The following is a 22,450-nucleotide window of genomic DNA, read 5'->3' as shown; positions in this document are numbered from 1 at the left end:
GTATACTACACCTTTGGTTCTACTAAATTACATTGTGTAGATATATTTCTATCAATGGCATTACTGAATTAAGTTATATGATCACCTTTATTATGTTTGCTATTTAGACTACATCTTTCCCAAAGGGGCTTTATAAGGGTATCAAAACAAATTTTAAATAATAAAGTACTGTCAGTCTTTTACTACTTATGTTAAAGTTAAATTTATATTGCCACCAACCCTCAGAATGATGCCTCCATAGTACCATTATTCAAGTTATACAAATAAGAAAATGTAGATTTGATGGGATAATAACTAGTTTAAGAGAATACAGCTAGGAGACACTACATACGAAATTTAAATCTGGCTGGACACTGTGGCTCAAGCCTGTAATCCCAGCACTTTGGGAGCCCAAGACGGGCAGATCATTTGAGGTCAGGAGTTCAAGACCAGCCTGGCCAACATAGCGAAACCCCATCTCAACTAAAAAATACAAAATTAGCCAGGGGTTGTGATGGGTGCCTATAATTCCAGCTACTCAGGAGAATTGCTTGAACCTGGGAGGTGGAGATTGCAGTGAGCCAAGATTGCACCATTGCACCATTGCACTGCAGCGTGGGTGACAGAGCAAGACTGTCTCAAAAAAAAAAAAAAGAAGAAGAAGAAGAAGTAAAAGAAATTTGAATCTAAGACTTTTGAATTTCTACTTTTTTCTGTTTATACTTTTGAGTTTTTCTCATGCATTAATTTATTCATTCAGATTAAGTATAACCATAATTAAAATACAGTGAGTTACATGCCAACAGAGATACATATAAATTGTTACGGAAATCCTAATAATTGAATGTCTAATTGTATTTAGACATATTTAATTGTGACAGAAAAGATGTATTTTTTAAAAAAATCAAACAATAAATATATGTAGTTAAATATCTATCATACTCACAATAAACGTATCTTCCACTTTGGCAATTCCTTTTCCAAATATGGTGCCTAGTTGATCTCCAACTCCAGCCAAGAGAAAACCAAAGAGGGGAATTCCCAGTAAGGCATAGATGATACAGAATATTTTGCCGCCTTCTGTGCGTGGTGAGATGTTTCCAAATCCTTTAAAAAAATTACATTGTTTATAAATGAATATAGTTGTTTAAAACATATGAACTCAAGATTGATTCAGAAACTCCCAAATATTGCATGACATCAATAATTGATTTTGACTAGTTAAGAATCTGTTTGTATTACATACTATTTTAATATGTTGTAATATAAGATATTCTAAGCAAATATTTCAAAAATATACAAAGTATAGTTACTTTGAGATGATGAAAACTGAGGTGATAACACATGCAATAATGGTTTCATTATTATTATTCACTATTTTTTCAAAATAATATTTTCATTAAACTTATTTCTTTTTTCTTTCTTTACTTTAAGTTCTGGGATACAATTGCAGAATGTGTAGGTTTGTTACCTAGGTATACGTGTGTGCCATGATGATTTGCTGCACCTCTCAACCCATCATCTAGGTTTTAAGCCCTGCATACTCTTCCTCCCCTTCCCACCACACCGACTCATCCCAGTATATGTTGTTCCGCTCTCTGTGTCCATGTGTTCTCACTGTTCAACTCCCACTTATGAGAGAGAACATGTGGTGTTTGGTTTTCTGTTCCTGTATTAGTTTGCTGAGGAAGATGGCTTCCAGCTTCATCAATGTCCCTGCAAAGGACATGATCTCATTCCTTTTTATGGCTGCATAGTATTCCATGGCATATATGTACCACATTTTCTTTATCCAGTCTATCATTGATGGGGATTTGGATTGGTTCCATGACTTTGATATTGTAAATAGTGCTGCAATAAACATATGTGTGCAAGTGTCTTTATAGTAGAATGATTTATAATCCTTTGGCTATATACCCAGTAATGGGACTGCTGAGTCAAATGGTATTTCTCGTTCTACATCCTTGAGGAATCACCACACTGTCTTCCACAATGGTTGAACTAATTTACATTTCCACCAACAGTATAAAAGTGTTCCTATTTCTCCACAATCTCTATTATTACTTTACTTTTTAATAATCGCCATTCTGACTAGCATGAGTTGGTATCTCTTTGTGCTTTTGATTTGCATTTCTCTAATGATCAGTGATGTTGAGCTTTTTTCATGTTTGTTGGCTGCATAAATGTCTTCTTTTGAGAAGTGTCTGTTCATATCTTTTGCCCAGTTTTTGATGGTTTTTTTTATTGTAAATGTGTTTAAGTTCCTTGTAGATTCTGGATATTAGACTTTTGTCAGATGGGTAGATTGCAAAAATTTTCTTCCATTCTGTAGGTTGCCTGTTCACTCTGATGATATTTTCTTTTGCTGTGAAGAAGAACCTCTTACTGTCTTTCATATTAAATTAATTTGGAACTTTGATTTTAGTTATCTCTTACTCAAAAATGTGAGCAGATATGTTAGGATTTTTGTTGTTGTTGTTACTTTCCAGTTTAATGACTATTGTAGTCAAAGATTATGGGCTGTGTGATTTTTACTTGTTGGAATCCATTTAGATTCTCCTTGTGGCTTTATTACGGTCAATTTTTGTATTTAATTGTTATTTGAAAAGAATATGAATGTTGTATTTGTTTGATACAAAAAGAACATGGAGTGAGGGTGAGCTAATGTTTAGTCATTTTAACCCATATATTTTTCCCTACAATATTTCCATCTTTCTCTTCCTCCTAACTCAGTCAATTCTGTGTTCATTGCTAGTCAACTCATCTACTGAGAGATTTGTTTTTAATGTATCTAATGTTCAAGAACTTTGACTGTTTTTTCCATTAGCCTGTTCTTATGCCATGAAAATAATAATTATATTAATTTCCTTTTCAGTGTTGAACCATGCAGTGACTCAATTCCTTGAGGAAAATCCTACACTTTCTTTACTTAGGACAATTTCTATGAGTAGTTGAGAATTCCTGGTCATATCCTCATACTTGTAAACACAATACAATACTAGATTGGTTAGTATTTGTAGTTGAAATTTATTTTCTAACCTCAGTGAGAATCATGATTGTTCTGGTAGTATATGGAAGATTCTGGTTCAAGGAGCCCCGGCTGAAGTGGTGCTGGTGAAGGAGGGGAGACTGGAGTCTGGACTTTCATGCAGGAGTGCATTGTACAGGATTTCTGGGGACAGGTTCTCCTAATTCTCATAGCAGCCACCAATGTACAGCCATCTTACTGTTTCTCAGGCCTGCTGCCTGCTCTGGGAATATCTGTAACACAGCTCTGTTTGGAAAATACAGCTTGATTCTGGAGGCAAAGACTGGAGGCAGCTACCAAAAAGTTAGGATTAGTAGTTCCACAGAACTTGAAGTAATTTATAGGCTGACTGCCCTTGGACCCATTTCTGCTTTTAATTTTGGTGACTTTATGAAGTTCTCTTGTCTGTTTTGCTTCTATAGGGGATGTGGGCTCCTCAACTCAAGAAGAGTTCATGGTCCCTCCGCATCTATACGACTCATAACATGTCCAAATCCACTCCTGTTGTGTCAGTCACAATATTTTCCCTGCCCTCGAGCACACTATGGAAATTTAAAAAAATTTTTTTTTCTGTGCCTCTGTTATCTCAATGCAACTTTTTGGTGATGTGAGGTAAATGCATGTTTTCATAAACAAGGAATTCAATCTCTGAATTTACTAGTCTTTTAAGATGTTAGATATTGATTATCTAACAAAAATTCCACAGGTTTACAATAAGGTAATCACACATCATGTTAAAACCAGTTTACGTCAGAGCCTAAAATTAACTGATTGAAAGATATCAGTCAAGGCAAAACCTAGCAAGAGTTTAGCAGTATATGATAGACTTTCCTGGAACCATCATTCCTTAGTTATGTGACCTTGGGAAAATTATTTCCTCATCTGTTAACAGGACATATTGTTATTACATACTTCATTGAGTTTTAAGTGCTAAAATTAACTGATTGAAGGATATCAGTCAAGACAAAACCTAGTAACAGTTTAGCAGTATATTATAGCCATTCCTGGAACCACCATTCCTTAGTTATGTGACCTTGGGCAAATTATTTCCTCATCTGTTAAAAGGGCATATTGTTACTACACACTTCACTGAGTTTTAAGTAACAAATAAAGTACTATGTGAAAAGTGCTTATTATAATATATGTGTTCAATATATGTTAGGTATGGTAATAACTCTTATAATCACTATTAATAATAATATTTGTAGAAGCAAAGGTTAGAGGATCAATGTATTTAGCCTCATCAGTATGCAAACTATTTAATAGCCAGGTTAATGCAGTCATGACTATACACTGTTCTTACACTATGTTGTGAATGTTTTGTCAAATTATGGATGTCATTCTTCATACGGGACATTGGCAAAATAGCATGCTCTATATTAAGCAACTTTTCACATATGAAAGTTGAAGGAACTGGAGGTGTTTGTACTGAAGAAAAGAAGGCTGAGAGTAGAAAGACGCAGGTTAGCTGATTTCAACTATGTGAATGATTAAAACATGGACAAGGAAACAGACCTATTCTGATGTTTCGAGGCAAAGAACAAAAAGCAATTGGTGCAAGCTATGGAAAGCGAACTCATGCTAAAGTAACTGCAGTCAAAATAGAGCAAATGACTATAAGAGTCAGACAGAAGCAAGATAATCACTTGCAGTGTTTAATACTTTGGACTAATGGTCTTCTGGGATTCCTTATAATACAAAGTTGTTATGAATCAGTGGGCAAATGTACATGCATAATAAGAGTAAGGTTCTCTAATATCTGCTTTTGCCATGGATTGCAATTACTCATTCATACATTCAAAATTTTTTATTAAGCATCTACTATTTGCCAGGCACTTTGCTAAGCACTAGGGGTGCAGCTATGAAGTAGACAGACCTGATCTCTCAAGTTGACAATCTAGTGAGGACACCTGAAAGAGACTGATACAAAAGTGTGATAAGTGTGTGCCACAGAAAGTACAGAATGTTCCTGATGTACAGGATATAAGAGAATGAGACATGCTGCACACAGTAAGTGACCCTGAAGCTGTGATCTGAATCTGAGTAGAAGTTACTCAGGTAGCGTAAATAATGAAATTAAGGCAGAAATAAATAAGTTCTTTGAAACCAATGAGAACAAAGACATAATGTACTAGAATCTCTGGGACACAGCTAAAGCAGTGTATAGAGGGAAGTTTATAGCACTAAATGCCCACAGGAGAAAGTGGGAAAGATCTAAAATCGACACCCTAATATCACAATTAAAAGACCAGAGAAGCAAACGCACACAAATTCAAAAGCAAGCAGAAGACGAGAAAAAACTAAGATCAGAGCAGAACTGAGGGAGATAGAGACAAGAAAAACTCTTCAAAAAAATCAATGAATCCAGGAGGTGGTTGTTTGAAAAGACTAACAAAATAGACCACTAGCTAGACTAATAGAAAAGAAAAGAGAGAAGAATCAAATAGACACAATAAAAAATGATAAAGGGGATATCATCACTGATCCCACAGAAATACAAACTACCATTAGAGAATACTATAAACACTTCTATGCAAATACACTAGAAGATCTAGAATAAACGGATAAATACCTGGACACATACACCCTCCCAAGACTAAACCAGGAAAAAATCAAATCCCTGAATAGACCAATAAGAAGTTCTGAAATTGAGGCAGTAATTAATAGCCTACCAACCAAAAAAGCTCAGGACCAGACAGATTCATAGCTCAATTTTACCAGAGGTACAAACAGGAGCTGGTACCTTTCCCTCTGAAACTATTCTGAACAATAGAAAAACAGAGACTCCTCCCTAACTCATTTTATGAGGTCAGCATTATCCTCATACCAAAACCTGGCAGAGACACAACAACGACACACAAAAAATTCAGGCCAATATCCCTGATGAACGTCGATGCAAAAATCCTCAGTAAAATACTGACAAACTGAATCCAGCAACACATTAAAAAGCTTATCCACCATGATCAAGTCAGTTTCATCCCTGGGATGCAAGGCTGGTTCTACATACACAAATCAATACATGTAATGCATCACATAAACAGAAACAATGACAAAAAAAAACCCCACATGATTATTTCAATAGATGCAGAAAAGTCCTTCAATAAAATTTTACTCCCCTTCATGTTAAAAACTCTCAATAAGCTGGGTGCTGATATAACATATCTCAAAATAATAAGAACTATTTATGACAAACCCATAGCCAAAATCATACTGAATGGGCAAAAGCTGGAATCATTCCCTTTAAAAACCTGCACAAGACAAGGATGCCCTCTCTCACCATTCCTATTCAACACTGTATTGGAAGTTCCGGCCAGGGCAATCAGACAAGAGAAAGAAATAAAGGATATTCAAATAGGAAGAGAGGAAGTCAAATTGTCTCTGTTTGCAGCTCACGTGATTGTATATCTAGAAAACCCCATCGTCTCAGCCCCAAATCTCCTTAAGTTGATAAGTAACTTCAGCAAAGTTTCAGGATGTAAAATCAATGTGCAAAAATCACAAGCTTTCCTATACACCAATAATAGACAAACAGAGAGCCAAGTCGTGAGTGAACTCCCGTTCACAATCGCTACAAAGAGACTAAAATACCCAGAAATACAACTTACAATGGGTGTGAAAGACCTCTTCAAGGAGAACTACAAACCACTGCTCAAGGAAATAAAAGAGGACACAAACAAATGGAAAAACATTCCATGCTCATGGATAGGAAGAATTAATATTGTGAAAATGGCCATACTGCCCAAAGTAATTTATAGATTCAATGCTATCCCCATCAAGCTACCATTGACTTTCTTCACTTCACATAATTAGAAAAAAACGACTTTAAATTTCATATGAAACCAAAAAAGAGCCCATATAGCCAAGACAATCCTAATCAAAAAGAACAAAGCTGGAGGTATCACGCTACCTGACTTCAAATTATACTACAAGTGTATAGTAACCAAAAGAGCATGGTACTCGTACCAAAACAGATATATATATAGACCAATGGAACAGAACAGAGGCCTCAGAAATAATGCCACACATCTACAACCATCTGATCTTTGATAAACCTGACAAAAACAAGCAATGGGGAAAGGATTCCCTATTTAATAAATAGTGTTAGGAAAACCAGCTAGCCATATGCAGAAAACTGAAACTGGACCCCTTCTTTACCCCTTATACAAAAATTAACTCAAGATGGATTAAAGACTTAAACATAAGACCAAAAATCATAAAAACCCTAGAAGAAAACCTAGGCAATACCATTCAGGACATAGGCATGGGCAAAGATTTCATGACTAAAACCAAAAGCAATGGCAACAAAAGCCAGAATTGACAAGTGGGATTTAATTAAACTAAAGTGCTTCTGCACAGCAAAAGAAACCATCATCAGAGTGAACAGGCAGCATACAGAATGGGAGAAAATTTTTGCAATCTATCCATCTGACAAAGGGCTAATATCCAGAATCTACAAGGAACTTAAACAAAGTTACAAGAAAAAAAAAAAACAAACAAACCCATCAAAAAGTGGACAAAAGATATGAACAGACATTTCTCAAAAGAAGACATTTATGCAGCCAACAAACATGAAAGAAAGCTCGTCATCACTGTTCATTAGAGAAATGCAAATTAAAACCACAACAAGATACCATGTCATGCCAGTTAGAATGGTGATCATTAAAAAGTCAAGAAACAACAGGTGCTGGAGAGGCTGTGGAGAAATAGGAATGCTGTTACACTCTTGTTGGGCCTGTAAATTAGTTCAACCACCATGGAAGACAATGTGGTGATTACTTAAGGATCTAGAATCAGAAATACCATTTGACCCAGCAATCCTGTTAGTGGGTATGCACCCAAAGGATTATAAATCATTCTACGATAAAGACACATGCACATGTATGTTTACTGCAGCACTATTCACAATAGCAAAGATTTGGAACCAATCCAAATGCCCATCAATGATAAACTGAATTAAGAAAATGTGGCACATATACACCATGAAATACTATGTAGCCATAAAAAAGGATGAATTCATGTCCTTTGCAGGGATATGGATGAAGCTAGAAACCATCATTCTCAGCAAACTAACACAGGAACAGAAAAACAAATACCACACATTCTCACTCATAAGTGGGAGTTGAACAGTGAGAACACATGGACACAGGGAGGGGAACATCACACACCAGGGCCTGTCAGGGGCTGGGGGGCTAAGGGGCTAGGGGCGGGATAGCATTAGAAGAAATACCTAATATAGATGACTGGTTGATGGGTGCAGCAAAACAACATGGCACGTGTATACCTATGTAACAAACCTGCATGTTCTATACATGTATCCCAGAACTTAAAGTATAATTTTTTAAAAAAAGGGAGAGGGTGAAAGAGCAAGTCCCATAAAAAAAGTTTCCCAGGTAGCAGAAATAAGTAGGGTTCATGATAAGGCTAATTAACAATACATGTAAGGTCTTGGAGGAAAAATCTAAAGGTAATCCAGCATCTTTGAGAAACTGAAAGAATTTCAGATGGTTAGAAAAGAGAGAATGTGAGAGTGGCAGCAGATAAAAGAAGAAAAGAAAACTGAAGCTACATAATGAAGAATCATATCCATGCTCAACAGTTTGGGCTCTATCATGTAGGCTGAATGACTAATGCAAGACTTTTAGATGGATCCTGTTACATGTTTATTCTGGCTATAAAGAGGAAGATATTTATAGAGGTAAGAATAAAGAAGTGTCAAATCCAGGTCTCGGTATGAGTAATGGATGATCTTGGCAACATTTCTCTGAGATAGACACAATGAAAAATGACCAGGTCTGGGGGAAACCAGGGTAGGATCAAGGAAGGTAAGAAAGATAACAAATTTGGAATAGGTTGATTTTGATATGCCCAGAGGAATAACCAAAGGAGAGATCCACAGAATATGGCATGTATAAGTCTGAAACCCAAGAGCAACCTGAACAGATCTACAAATTATGGAGTAAACACCCAGGAAGAATATATAGACTCAGAAGAAAAGACAGCCTAGTACAGAATTCCAAAAAACACCAACACTTAAAGTGTAGAGATGGCAAAGAGGGGCCTCAAAGAGACTGGTTATAAAAGAATAAAGGGAAGTGAGTTGTTAGAAAAGTCACAGGAAGAGCAAGTTAAAAAAGAAGTGAATGATGAACATCACCAGCTATTTTTGAAAGGTCGAATAAGATCATCACTGAAGAATGTCTAATGATTTAGCAACAAATTGGGCATCAATGATGTCAGAAGTGGTCATTTCCGTGGAGCAGTGGAAGGGGAAGCCATACAATAAACCTGTGCTCCTAGAGCCTGTTTTCTTTCTTTTCTGTTTTACCTTTTATTTTCCAAATACCTTTAACTCACAGAAAATTTATAATTGTTCACAGAACTCCTGTATATGCTTCCTGTATGTGTTAATATTTTCCCACTTTGCTTTCTCACTCTCTCCACATCCAGACATTTCTTTTTTCTGAACCATTTTATAGTAAGCTGTAGGCATCATACCATTTTATCCCTTAGTTCTCTGCTGTGTTATTTCTTAAGAAAAACAGGGCTTTCTCTTAAGTAACCAAAGTACAATAATCAAATTTGGGAAAGTTAACACTAATACAGTATTATCATCTAATCTACAGTCTACATTCAAATTCTTCTACAATCTTATTAATTTAAGATTGTACCTTGTATTTAATTGGCATGTCTGTTTAGTCTCCTTTAATCTCCCAGAGTAGTTCATAAACCTTCTTTTATCTTTTTTGATTTTTATGCTTTTAAAGAATGGAGGGTAGTTATTTTGCAAAATATTCCTCGATTTAAATCTGTCTGATACTTTCTCACAAATGGGTTTAAGTTATGCATTTGGGGCTGAAATACCACATCCTTCTCAGTGCATCACATCAGGGTATATGATATTAGCTTGTCCTATTAATGATGATACTGACTTTGAGAACTTGGCTAAGGTAGGTCCATAAGGTTTCACTACTGAAAAGTTACTCTTCTCTTCCTTTGCAATTAATAAGTTATTTGTAGGGAAACACTTTAAGAGTATGACTATGTAAATAATACGTTCCTCAAACTTTTATGCACTACTTACAGTATCAGGAAAAAACAAAAATGCAAATAGTGCTAGAAAAGAAAACATGAAGGGAAATAAAGCCATAGGATAGTAAATAAGATAATAATCCTTTAAAACACTCCCCAACTGTATTACATATATAGCAAGGATATTCTTCTTTAAAAATGTACTTTTCTATTTTAGGTAGTAGAAAAAACCCTATAACCATCCCCCTTCTGTCCACAGTAGATCTTGCTGGGGGAAAGAAGGAGTTAGAGAAGATGCAAGTAAAGTTCTTGTCCACCCAGTGTCTCCTCAATGGAACACAGCTTCAGAAACCTCCAATATCACAGAGGACAAGGAGAGGTTGAGAACCCTGGAGTACAGGAGGACGCCTAGAGTCAAGATGAAGTATCCACCATGACCGGCACCCCAACACCTAGGAAAGTCTGGCAGGACCATGGGCTCTGATGTAAGGAATCTACACACTTAGCTCATTTGTCTCTTATCTGCTCTTATCTACTAATGCCTTATAATGTTCTATGGCAGAGCAACATGCACAAATAATTCATCAGGGCAAGCATGATAAAGGCCCAGAAAGCTTGCATCAAGGTAATTTAAAGAAGAAAAAGACCATCCCAAAGTTTAAGAAGTCAGAAAATGTTCAACTGACCTACTTGGGAGGGTGAACCATTTCTGTACACAATCCAAGAACAAAACCCTAGAATTCAACAACTTTAAACCCATCCTCTATTCTAACATCAATAAACTGAGTACCAAGAACCTGAAGGACTTGCCAAGTCAGCAGGGTGCACTATCTTGACATGGGTTCGCTGATTATCTCAGAGTCCTGCTAAGATCCAACACTGTCTTTATTGCCTTCTCCAGGTCAATAACTATGTGGCCTGGGGTAGGGCAGGCATCTGAGTTATCCTATTTTATCCGATTCTTTTTTGTTTGTTTTTTGCATAAGATGACAAATGTCTTTAGAGTCATATTCATAAGAGGTAACCTATTTCCAGGAAGGATCAGGGAAAAAATAAATAAAAGATACAACTTTTGGTTTTATTTTTATCCTCACTGTGGCATTGCTAGAAATAGGCTTTACTGTTTTAATAATAAAGACTAGCTGTCAAGAGGACTTAATTTTATCTACCCCACGTAAGTTAAAAGAGCATAAGAAATGAGAACTCCAAGTTTACATCAATCAGTGGCTCAGATTTATCCTGGAGGCCACTATGGAACATCTTCAGGAAACCTGTCAAAGAATATCTTCAGGAAGCCTATTTACATCACCTATAACATGGCCCAAAATCCAAACAGAATTCTAGATTTTAGGATAGCCAATCTACCTTTCACTGACCACAAAATGGAGACAAGTCCCTTGTGGTATATCTGTACTTCATTTTATTATCTTATGACAGACAACAGGAGACCTAAGAGAGGAAGAATGAGGGATCCTAATAGAACACTTCTCTGAATATCCTCTGCTTCACTTTTCAAATATTTCTTTAGCCACCATTATACTGAACTCTAAGGCTGAATCTGTATCTCGAAGGAGGCATCCCTCACGGAGTGGTTACTCCCCATGGCACCAAAAAGGTGATCTAGCAGTTTTTCAACACAAAGGGCTTAATTAGAACTCCCCCAAACATTCTCCTGGTGATCCAATCAGGTGGTTCTTTAGAGAAGGCTTCCTGATGCTTTCTTCCCTCTCTTCCCTGTGTACAACAAAAGTAGACTTCCCTCCACAGATGTACCACAGGTTCAAACCAATGAGTACAAACACTAGTTAAATGACATGATATTGTTAAAGGATTTATGGGAATCAGATGAAAAATGTCCATTGACTATAAGCAGTAGAGTAGACTGAGCTTTCTAAAATATTAATATTTGTAATTGTCTGGACTCCTGATCCTTTCTCTGGTCAATCAGCAGCATCTTCATTGCCTTAAGTAAAACAGTACTATTACAGCAAGAAGAAAAATGGGCAAAAAAAGTATTATTTTTTTTTAACTCTTAAAGTAAGATATTCATGCTCCAAATGTTTCCCTTGAGGAAAGTAAAGCTTTCAGTTTATGGCATAATATATGCATGACAAGAGAGTGGAAGGAATGGCAGCCATTCTGGCTTCCAAAGAGCTTGAGGACTAGAGAAGATTGCAGATTAATGAGGCATAATCTTCATGGAGGCAGGGAGGAGGGGCAGTGGCCAGAGGACTGAACCTTGGATCAGGCAGGGAGAAGGGGTTTAATACTACAGCTGACTTAGTAGCTGTTTGGGGAGCTCTAATCATGCCCTTTGTGTCAGAAAACTGCTAGGTCACTTCTTTCTGTGCCTTGGGGAGTGGTGGCCCAGTGAGGGATGTCTCCTCTGGGACAGATTCAGCCTTAAAGGTCAGTATAATGGTGGCTAGAGAAATTTTTGAAGGAATTCTGCATGATGACTTGAAATTATATTTAATAGATGGTATGGTTTTGCTCTGAGTCCACATCCAAATCTCACCTCCAATTATATTCCCCAAGTGTCAGAGGCGGGGCCTTGGGGGAGGTGACTGAAACATGGGGGTGGACTTTCCCCTTGCTGTTCTTGTGATAGTAAGTTCTCATGAGATCTGATGGTTTAAAAGTGTGTTGCACTTGCCCCTTTCTCTCTTGCTCTCTCCTGTTGCACCATGGTAAGACGTGCTTGTGTCCCCTTCACCTTCTGCCATGACTGTAAGTATCCTGAAGTATGACCTCCCAGTCATGCTTCCCGTTAAGCCTCCATAACTGTGAGTCAATTAAACCTCTTTTCTTCATAAATTACCCAGTCTCAGATAGTTCATTATAGCCATGTGAGAATGGATTAATACAGTAGAAATATTTGTACCACAGAAATTGGCAAGCTCTGTAATTTAGATCTTTTTCCCCATCAGCCAGCTAACATTTACCAACACATTACAGAGTCAAATGTAGGGGACTGCAGACAGTCTGTGCCAAAGAGTTGGATGGACGCCAAGCCAAGGCCTCTGGAATTTAGATGAGTATATCACACAAAAAGTTAGTATTTCTTTTTCACATCACTTTCAAGGAAAGGCTTTCCATGGACGGCTGTTGTTAAGTTCACTGAAAGTGGTAAGGGTATCATCTAACAGGAGGCCTGCATATGGTGCTCCTGGCTGAACAGTCTCAAGTGAACAGGCATTTTTCTGATCAGAACTTAATAACACCATAAATAAATAAAATTCCCATCAATACTGTGCACTTCATAACTACATACTTATTTGCAACAGTTCATTTTAATATCTATCTTCCCCACTCGAATTCGAGCTCCATGAGTGTAGAGACTGATTGATTACATTTGATATATATATATAATATATATACACACACAGACTACCTATATCTACAAATATTTACACACACATATAGTTTTTTTATAATTATAACTCCAGAACTTTGTATGAGTACTTCCTTATTAACTAATGCGTAATTGACAATCAATAAATATTATTGACTGATTGACATGCAAATACAAACACCTCAAGATACTTTAGAGAGCCTGTATAATACAAGAAAAACTTAGTGAAATACAATGTTTCTTTGTGGGAACTCACTAAAAAATTAAATCTCTTGGCCTGGCATGGTGGTTCATGACTGTAATCCCAGCATTTTGGGAGGCCAAGGCAGGTGGATCACAAGGTCAAGAGACGGAGACCATCCTGGTCAACATGGTGAAACCTCATCTTTACTAAAAATACAAAAATTAGCTGGGTGTGGTGGTGCCTATAGTCCCAGCTAACTGAGAGGCTAAGGCAGGAAAATTACTTGAATCCAGGAGGGGGAGGTTGCAGTGAGCTGAGATCATGCCACTGCACTCCAGCCTGGTGACAGAGCAAGGCTCAGTCTCAAAATAAATAAATAAATATCTTCCTGAATAAGTAACAAATTTACTATCTTTGCAACCAAAATTCATAGTTTTGAAAAATTATATGATTTAATGAAATTATTCTAAAATCTATCTGGAATAAAATGAATAATAATAGTCAATAAATATTTAAGAGGAACACTAATACGAGGTAAAGGTTGCTTCCAAATTATAAAGATGTTATCTACAGTTTTAAAAATTAAGATTATGAGGCAAATTAATGAATGAAAACAATATAAAGCATAAAAAGGACTCCAGTATGTAAATGAATTTAATATTTGATAAATATGATATTCTAAGTCATTTAAAAAGAGTTGATTATTCACTAAATAGTGATGGGGTAAGTAGTAGGCTATTTCAAAATAAACTATGTCTTTATCTCACATTATACACTAAATATTATCAGAAGGATTAAATCATCAAATATTTAAAAACATGACTGTAAAATATTATGTAAAAAGGACAAGAGAATAATTCTTTAAATATAACGACTAGGTAAGACCCATAAAGAAAGCAAAGGATAAATATGACTACATAAAAATACAACAATGCTGGTACCAAAACAGACATAGAGGCCAATGGAACAGAATAGAGAACGCAGAAATAACACCACACATCTACAATCATCTGATCTTCAACAAAACCTGACAAAAACAAGCAATGGGGAAAGGATCGCCTATTCAATAGATGGTGCTGGGAAAATTGGCTAGCCACACAGAAAACTGAAACTGGACTCCTTCTTCACACCTTATACAAAAATTAACTCAAGATGGATTAAAGAATTAAATGTAAAACCCAAAACCATAAAAATCCTAGAAGAAAACCTACGCAATACCATTCAGGACATAGGCATGGGCAAAGATTTTAAGACAAAAATGCCAAAATTGACAACTGAGATATAATTAAACTGAAGAGCTTCTACGCAACAAAAGACACAATCAGAACAGGCAACCTACAGAATGGGAGGAAACTTTTGCAATCTACCCATCTGACAACGGTCTAATATCCAGAATCTAAAATGAACTTAAACAAATTTACAAGGAAAAAAACAACCCCATCAAAAAGTGGGCAAAGGCACTTCTCAGAAGAAGATATTTATACATAACAAACATATGAAAAAAAGCGCAACATCACTGACCATTAGAGAAATGCAAATCAAAAGCACAATGAGATACCACCTCATGCCAGCCAGAATGGCGATTATTAAAAAGTCAATAAACAATAGATTCTCGTGAGTCTATGGAGAAATAGGGACATTTATACATGTTGGTGAGAGGGTAAATTAGTTCAACCATTGTGGAAGACAGTCTGGCGATTCCTCAAGGATGTAGAATCATAAATACCATTTGACCCAGCAATTCCATTACTGGGTATATATCTAAAGGATATAAATCATTCTACTATAAAGACACTTGCACACATATGTTTATTGTAGCACTATTTACAATAGCAAAGTCATGGAACCAACGCAAATGCCCAACAATGATAGACTGGAAAAGAAAATGTGGTACATACACACCATAGAAACTACGCAGCCATTAAAAAGGAATGAGATCATGTCCTTTGCAGGAACATAGATGAAGCTGGAAGCCATCATTCTCAGCAAACTAACACGGGAACAAAAAACCAAACACCACATGTTCTCACTCATAAATGGGAGTTGAACAGTGAGAACACATGGACACGGGGAGGGGAACAGCACACATCAGGGCCTATTGGAGGGTGGGGGGTGAGGGGAGGAAATTTTAGATGACAGGTCAATAGATGCAGCAAACCACCATGGCACATGTATACCTATGTAACGAACCTGCACATTCTGCACAAGTATCCCGGAACTTAAAGTAAAATAAAAAAAAAATTAAATTTTTAAAAAACATGTCAGAGAAAAAATATATATATATAAAGCAATGCTGTATATTGAAAGAAGAACGTAAACAGCATGCTAATTATTTTGCCAAGAGGCAGTAACGAAAGACCCAATTACAGACATCTCTGTAATTGGTCCTACCAGGACTCTTTTTGATCAAAAAACTAAGCTTTCATTTCATTTTCAGGACTGAAGATGGCCCAGATTCATCATGTTTGCACTTGTGATTTGAGATATTCTCCTAATTCAGTCTTCCACCACAGTTATTTAAACCTTGGATCATGACTGAAGAATATACCCAGTTACTGAGAAATTTCAGATACCCATAATGATAAACTGACAAACTCCACATACGTTTTTGTTTATGTTTACTTGGGATATGTAATGAAAACCTATCAAACAGCTGACTTTTACAAACAAGTTCACCTCCATTGAAAGATGTCAGGATAAACTTGTAATAAGCAACACTTTTGGATAATAGCAGCCTTTCTACCCTCTGTATGAGATTTACTGAAATTAAGTCACAGAGTTAAACTCTTTAGACTTGTTGGGTGCAGTTTATATACTCTGGATTGAAGAGTTCTATTTGACTAATAGGCAATTCCTGAAAATCCTGAATCTCTTAGCCAGCTTCAAATGTGGAGGCAGTAGTTTATTGTTACATTTATTGGCAATAGTAACGATAAAAGCAACAATAAATTAAAATTGCATTGGTATAGACCCTTCTAGAATTAAACACATTTTAAAAAACATGTAAGTAGTTCTGACTAAAAATGTGGGAGGTAGAATTCTATTACACCAATCTCGTGGAAAGAAATTTTAGATAAGAAAAAAAGTGCATACTATTATGGCACTGTATCTCTGTATCATAAAGTACTATGCCACACATAAAAACAAATCAAATAACACTACAGCAATCAATGTGATTTCTGTTCAATTAAAAAATTTTCATTGAGTACCACTTGCCAATCACCATGCTAGATACTGAGGAAACTCAGATGAAGAAAATGCTGATACAAAATTTTCAAAATTAATAGTAAAATCAGCTAAATACACCACCCACTGGCTTTTCCTTATACCATTAATGAAGGCACACAAACAGACTAAGATTTTCTACACTGAAAACCAGGGAAGACAGCATGCATATGAGAAACATTCTCATTAAAACACTGCACTTAAATAGCTGGGACAGTATAACTTTGGGCTCCTGATGACTGTGATCTCTGAAACTCAAGAGCAAGCCAACTAGGAAGTGGAAAGGAAACTGTTTTTGCATTTTTCTACTATCAGTTGTGGTGAATTTTCTGGTAGTTCCATATGTCTCATTTTCTGTACCCCCATCATCATTTATCCCTAAGTTAAGTCAACTCAAATGTTCTATCTACTTAGAGGCCACATGGCTCTTAATATGCAGCATTTAGGCACTGACAGTAGAACAAATTCAAGACAAGCCTTGAAATAACTCCATACTGGGACAAAAAATGTTAATGTGTTATATCAGCGAATTCCGCAAGGACCTGAGCATAAATGAGGAGTGAGGAGTTAAAGGAGCGTGAACAAAAGAGTGGAACAAAAGCCATCCTACTCAACATAAGCCTCTAAACAAGAAGTCCATGAATAAATCAAATGCTTAGAAAGCTAAATACACTCAACACTTAGAAGAAGAATTACTGTAAATGAAAATAATTTCATGGGGTGGTGTGAAGTAATGGACAAGAGTTAAAAAGATGTAGATGTTCAATAAGTAAGGTAAGCATGGTTAGGCTAAAATTCCTGGGCTCTTATTCCCCACACTACAACATTCCTACACTCCCAGAAATAACCATGACAAATATAATACAAAACAAACAAAAAAACCTCAACAGCAACAAAGATTTATAAGAATAAATGTAATATGAAAATACTGTATGAATAAAATTACAAACAAAAGTTACAAAATGAACGACATAAAAGAAGACCTGGAGAAATGAAGAGGTATCAATTTTTATGAAATTTATGCATAAATATAATGCACATTACAATAAATATTTTGGAATTGTTTTCAGTGGAACTTCATGAACTTACATAAAAATCATCTAAAAATATTTTTTAAATGGACAAAAAATAATGAAGTGAAAAGATTTGCCCTACATGGTATCAAGATCCACATTAGCAAATAAAAAGTTATATGATTAAGACAATGTGGTATTGGACAGGGTACTGAACAGAGAGAGGCAGACCAATCCAAAAGAATAAAGAGCTCAGAAACAGAACTAAACATATTTGCAGGCATGAGATGCTACCAAAATTAGGAGGATTAACTAACCAATGAATAAGGGTGGCCTATTCAATGAGATTGGAAGGACCTTCAACTATCTATATTGTGTTTTATCCAACAATAACAACAAAACAGCATGAAGCAATGTTAACATCTGATAAAGATAGATGTGCAATATTTTATTCTCTAAACACTTCTACATATTTGAAATATTAACCAATAGCAAAAAAAAGAGAGAAAAGAATACCTATAAAAATATTACATTTACAGATCAAGAAGACATTGGACAATAGCCTGTACTCTTTCATTTCTTTAAAAATTAGAAATATAAAATTATTTTATCATGAAAAAGAATATCTATCTCAAAGTATTTAATATCACATTTAATATTAAAGCACAGCCGGATATATTATCTTAAAATCAGGAAAAATGATATCAATTTTACAACTATTTTTATTATTACTCTGAAAGTTCTAACAGGTATAATGAAAGTAAAGAAATAAGAATATAATTATTTTAAAGAAGGAGACAAATATATTAGTTGTGGGTGGAATTAAATACCTAGTAAATAAAGGAGAATATTGAAATTGAATGAAGAAAACTGGAAGATGAATAAAGAAACGCTTAGTAAGATAGCTGAACGCATGATTAAAATACGGAAAACAACATCACTATAATATTTTAGCATTATCTCAAATGTACTAAGTGAAATGGAAAACTATTTATTCACAATATTAAGGGAAATATAAAAATTACCTAAAAGTAATCGTTGTAAGTTATATGCAAGAACTTAACAGCTTGAGCTAGTGTAGAATGGGATGAAATGAAGCAGAAAAGAACAGAATAAGGTCAGGAACACTACATACTAATTTTTAAATGTATCATTACATTTAAAAACATCACAAACATGTTGGAAATTAAGCAATTATTCAATTAATAGTGATGGAGAAATTGATTACTCTTTCGGAGAGAAAAAATTCACCCTATGTGAAAATAAGCAACAGGCAAAATACACATAAGATAACAAATAGGACACAAATAAGTTAACCAAACTAAAATACTTCCCTATTGGTCCCCTCTGATTATGCTACTTTCCTTGCCTCAAATATACATTCTCCCAACCCCATTGCTCTTACCTGGCTCATGCCTAAGAATTATTTTTTGGTTACTTGGGTTAGATATCAATTCTCCAAGAAGCCATCTTTAAGCCTTCAATACATAGTCCCAAGACTAGATCTGAACCCCTCCTGCATACAGGGTTCCCTTTACTAAGACTAACCTTACTAGATCATAAAAATTAGTTCTATAATTAGAAGTTCTATAAGGTCAGGGGCCACGTTTTAGTCATCCTGATAGCCCTGATATCCCCACTGGATATCTAAACAAAACCTAAATGCTTCCTGAAGCTATCTTCCTACAGTCTATGCTTCGTGGTAGCCCTCTCTTCATTCTACTCAGGCAGTCTCTCATCTTAAATGCTGAGGTTTTCAAGGGCGTCTGATAAAGTTTCAGAGTGTGGACCTAATTCTCAAACAGCTTTTCAATGTGGCCTCATTGAAATGGTGGGGTTAAGAAAAATACTACACGAAGATATCCCACTAGTGACTCCTGATTATCTTTCAAAATCTCTTCTGCACATGAGTTTTATCCACAGTTCATATTTATTGAGTTAACTTCTGATTAGCACGTTTCCTTTAAAAAAATCATACTAGCTTATTTCATGTTCCTCCCTTCAGTAATTCAGAGTTTTGACCTTAGTGAAAGGCTAGCAGACAACTACGGTCATAACTCACTTTGTCTTGCCATTCTTTGTTAGTGACCTTTTTCTTTAACACCTCATGGGTTGCATTACAACACTTTCTTCATAAAGTATCTTTTCATAGAAGATCGTCTCTTCTCCAGCACCCCCATCCCCATTGACAGATGTGCCAAGGAAGTCTCCTAACTCTGTGTGTTCTGGGGAATACCTTAAGCTTTCCCTTCTCCTGAACACTCGTGGCATCTACCACCACCATCTTATTATGTTTAAATAACATAAATTGCCACCACAGGGCCAGAACTCCCGAATCTCACTCATCCTCAGACCACAGAAGGCTTTGTAGGCAATGAGGCAGACCTCCTTACCACCACAACCCTTCCATTCTCCTTCCCTGCTTCCTAGCAGTTCCACCGCCACTACCTCAAAGCATTAAAACAGCCTGTCTGTGTTTTTTTCTCACACAAATTCATCTCCTAATAACCAACTCTTTCTAAAGCACAGCTTCAGTTTTTATATTCTGTAGTTTCAAAACCCTTAAGTGTTCCAAAATCTCTCAGCACAAATCATCACTCCCTATATGCCAAGACTCCCTGGTGTGCAATTGCTCTCTACCTTTTAGAAACTTCAGTCATCATTACTCGCTGAAAAAAATAAGCTGAACTTTTCTGATTCCTTCATTTTTATGTTGTTTTCTCCTTGTAGCTGACACAAGGGTGAACCTTCAATTATCGTGTTGAAATCCTGTCTGTCCTTTCCTCCCACCTCACACCACTTTCACACACAGTCATTCCTTACCCTTTCAACCAGCTGTGATCTTGCCTTCTTTCAACATACATAGTACTTTTCTACCATTAGAGGAACTATGTATTACTCTAACATGAACTCTCATCATTTGGTTACAGGCTTTGTCTCTCTTCTTAATCATAAACTTATTGGGAGCAGAGAATCTCTGGGAATTATTTTTCTTTCCTTTATATATCTTGTATAGGGATTTGCTCAGAGCAGATATTCAAGAAAAAATGCTGAATTGAAAAGAGCGATCTATAGGTTTTTATTAATACAGCATATTTTAATTGAATAGACATGTTCAGATCTAGAGAGTTCTACTGTTCTAATTACTTGTGCTGATTTTTATTTTATTCTGGACAGGCAAGAAAAAGCAAAATTATTGATACATGCATATTGTTAAAAAAAAAAACAAAAAACCCTTAAACATAATTAATGTATTTTTAATTACATTAAAATTAAATTTTAATGTATGCATGTAAATTTTAATGTATGTAGGCATGGTGGGTCGTGCTTATAATCTCAGCACTTTGGGAGGTCGAGGCAGGTGGATCACTTGAGCCCAGGAGTTCAAGACCAGTCTGGGCAACATGGAGAAACCCCATCTTTGAAAAACAATTAGCCGAGTGTGGTGGTATGCACCTGCAGTCCCAGCAGCTCAAGAGGCTGAGGTGGGAGGATTGCTTGAGCCCATGAAGTTGAAGCTACAGTGAGCCATGATCACACCACTGCACCTCCAGACTAGGCAACAGAGCAAAACTCCGCCAAAGAAAAAGAAAGAAAAAGAAAATTAAAAAATAATAATAATGAAAATATCATTTGAATACAGAACCACTTAAATTACTTTAGAGGCAGAAAAACAACATTAATAATATAGGGCAAAAGAGTTGAAAGTAGGATGAGAAAAAAGAGCAACATACATTTAGGAGATGTCCTCAATAAGCAACCTAAGAAGAGCAAGACTTTCAGAAATCAAAGTGAAATGACAATCACATATCGTGTTTTGGTCTGTTTGTTTTTTGTTTTTTGAGACAGAGTCTCACTCTGTTGCCCAGGCTGGAGTGCAATGGTGCAATCTCAGCTCACTGCAACTTCCGTTTCGTGGGTTCAAGTGATTCTCCTACCTCAGCCTCCCATTTAAGCTGGGATTATAGGCACCTGCCACCATACCCAGCTAATATTTGTGTTTTTGTTAGTAGAGACTGGGTTTCAGCATGTTGGCCAGGCTGGTCCCGAATTTCTGACCTCAGGTGATCCGCCCACCTCAGCTTTCCAAAGTGCTGAGATTACAGGCATGAGCCACTGTGCCAGGCCACATCTCGTGTTTTTAGAAAAGTGAGTCAAAGCTACTGTTAAGCTGAGGAAAGAGCCTAATCAAACACTGAAGAAGAAATATGGTTCCAGAAAAATATGATTCCAATTATGAAACAATATCTTTGTGAAAAGATCTGTTCATTTTAGAATTTTCACACATCGTACACTGTTCCTCTATAACACTAGTTTTAAACCAAGGATCCGTGGCAAATTCATGTATGGAACTTTAAAAACCCACCTCAGAACAACTAAAGTACTATCTTCTACTGGGAAGGGAGGATGGTACGTGTGCATTTTAAAATATCTACAGAGGTGATTCTGATTCACGCCCCTGTCATAAATGCAGGGTTTATGGGTTTCAAGCTATATGAGGCTCTGTAGGAAAAAAAGAATAAAAATTAAAAAGAAGACCCATACAAATGAAGAGTCTTAAACTTAACCTTCAGCCTCGAGTTAAATATGCTTCTGTCTCTTTGTACACAGAACAATATTGATTAGATTTATCTCTT

At 36.1% G+C, this 22,450-nt stretch overlaps 1 protein-coding gene across 3 annotated transcripts in view; it reads right to left on the bottom strand.

The window, feature by feature from the left end:
* KCNK2 (potassium two pore domain channel subfamily K member 2) overlaps positions 1-22,450 on the bottom strand; it is a 233,681-nt gene that overhangs the window by 65,040 nt on the left and 146,191 nt on the right. For all 3 annotated transcript variants that reach the window (XM_023203552.3, XM_023203551.3, XM_023203553.3), the window contains exon 4: positions 926-1,086. In XM_023203552.3, coding sequence (XP_023059320.1) covers positions 926-1,086 — 161 coding nt within the window. The remainder of the gene's footprint in view (positions 1-925; positions 1,087-22,450) is intronic.

The sequence above is a fragment of the Piliocolobus tephrosceles genome, chromosome 1 (assembly GCF_002776525.5).
Source record: "Piliocolobus tephrosceles isolate RC106 chromosome 1, ASM277652v3, whole genome shotgun sequence".
NCBI lineage: Eukaryota > Metazoa > Chordata > Mammalia > Primates > Cercopithecidae > Piliocolobus > Piliocolobus tephrosceles.
Note: the sequence above shows the minus strand (reverse complement) of the source record. Positions and strands in the feature narration are given on the sequence as shown.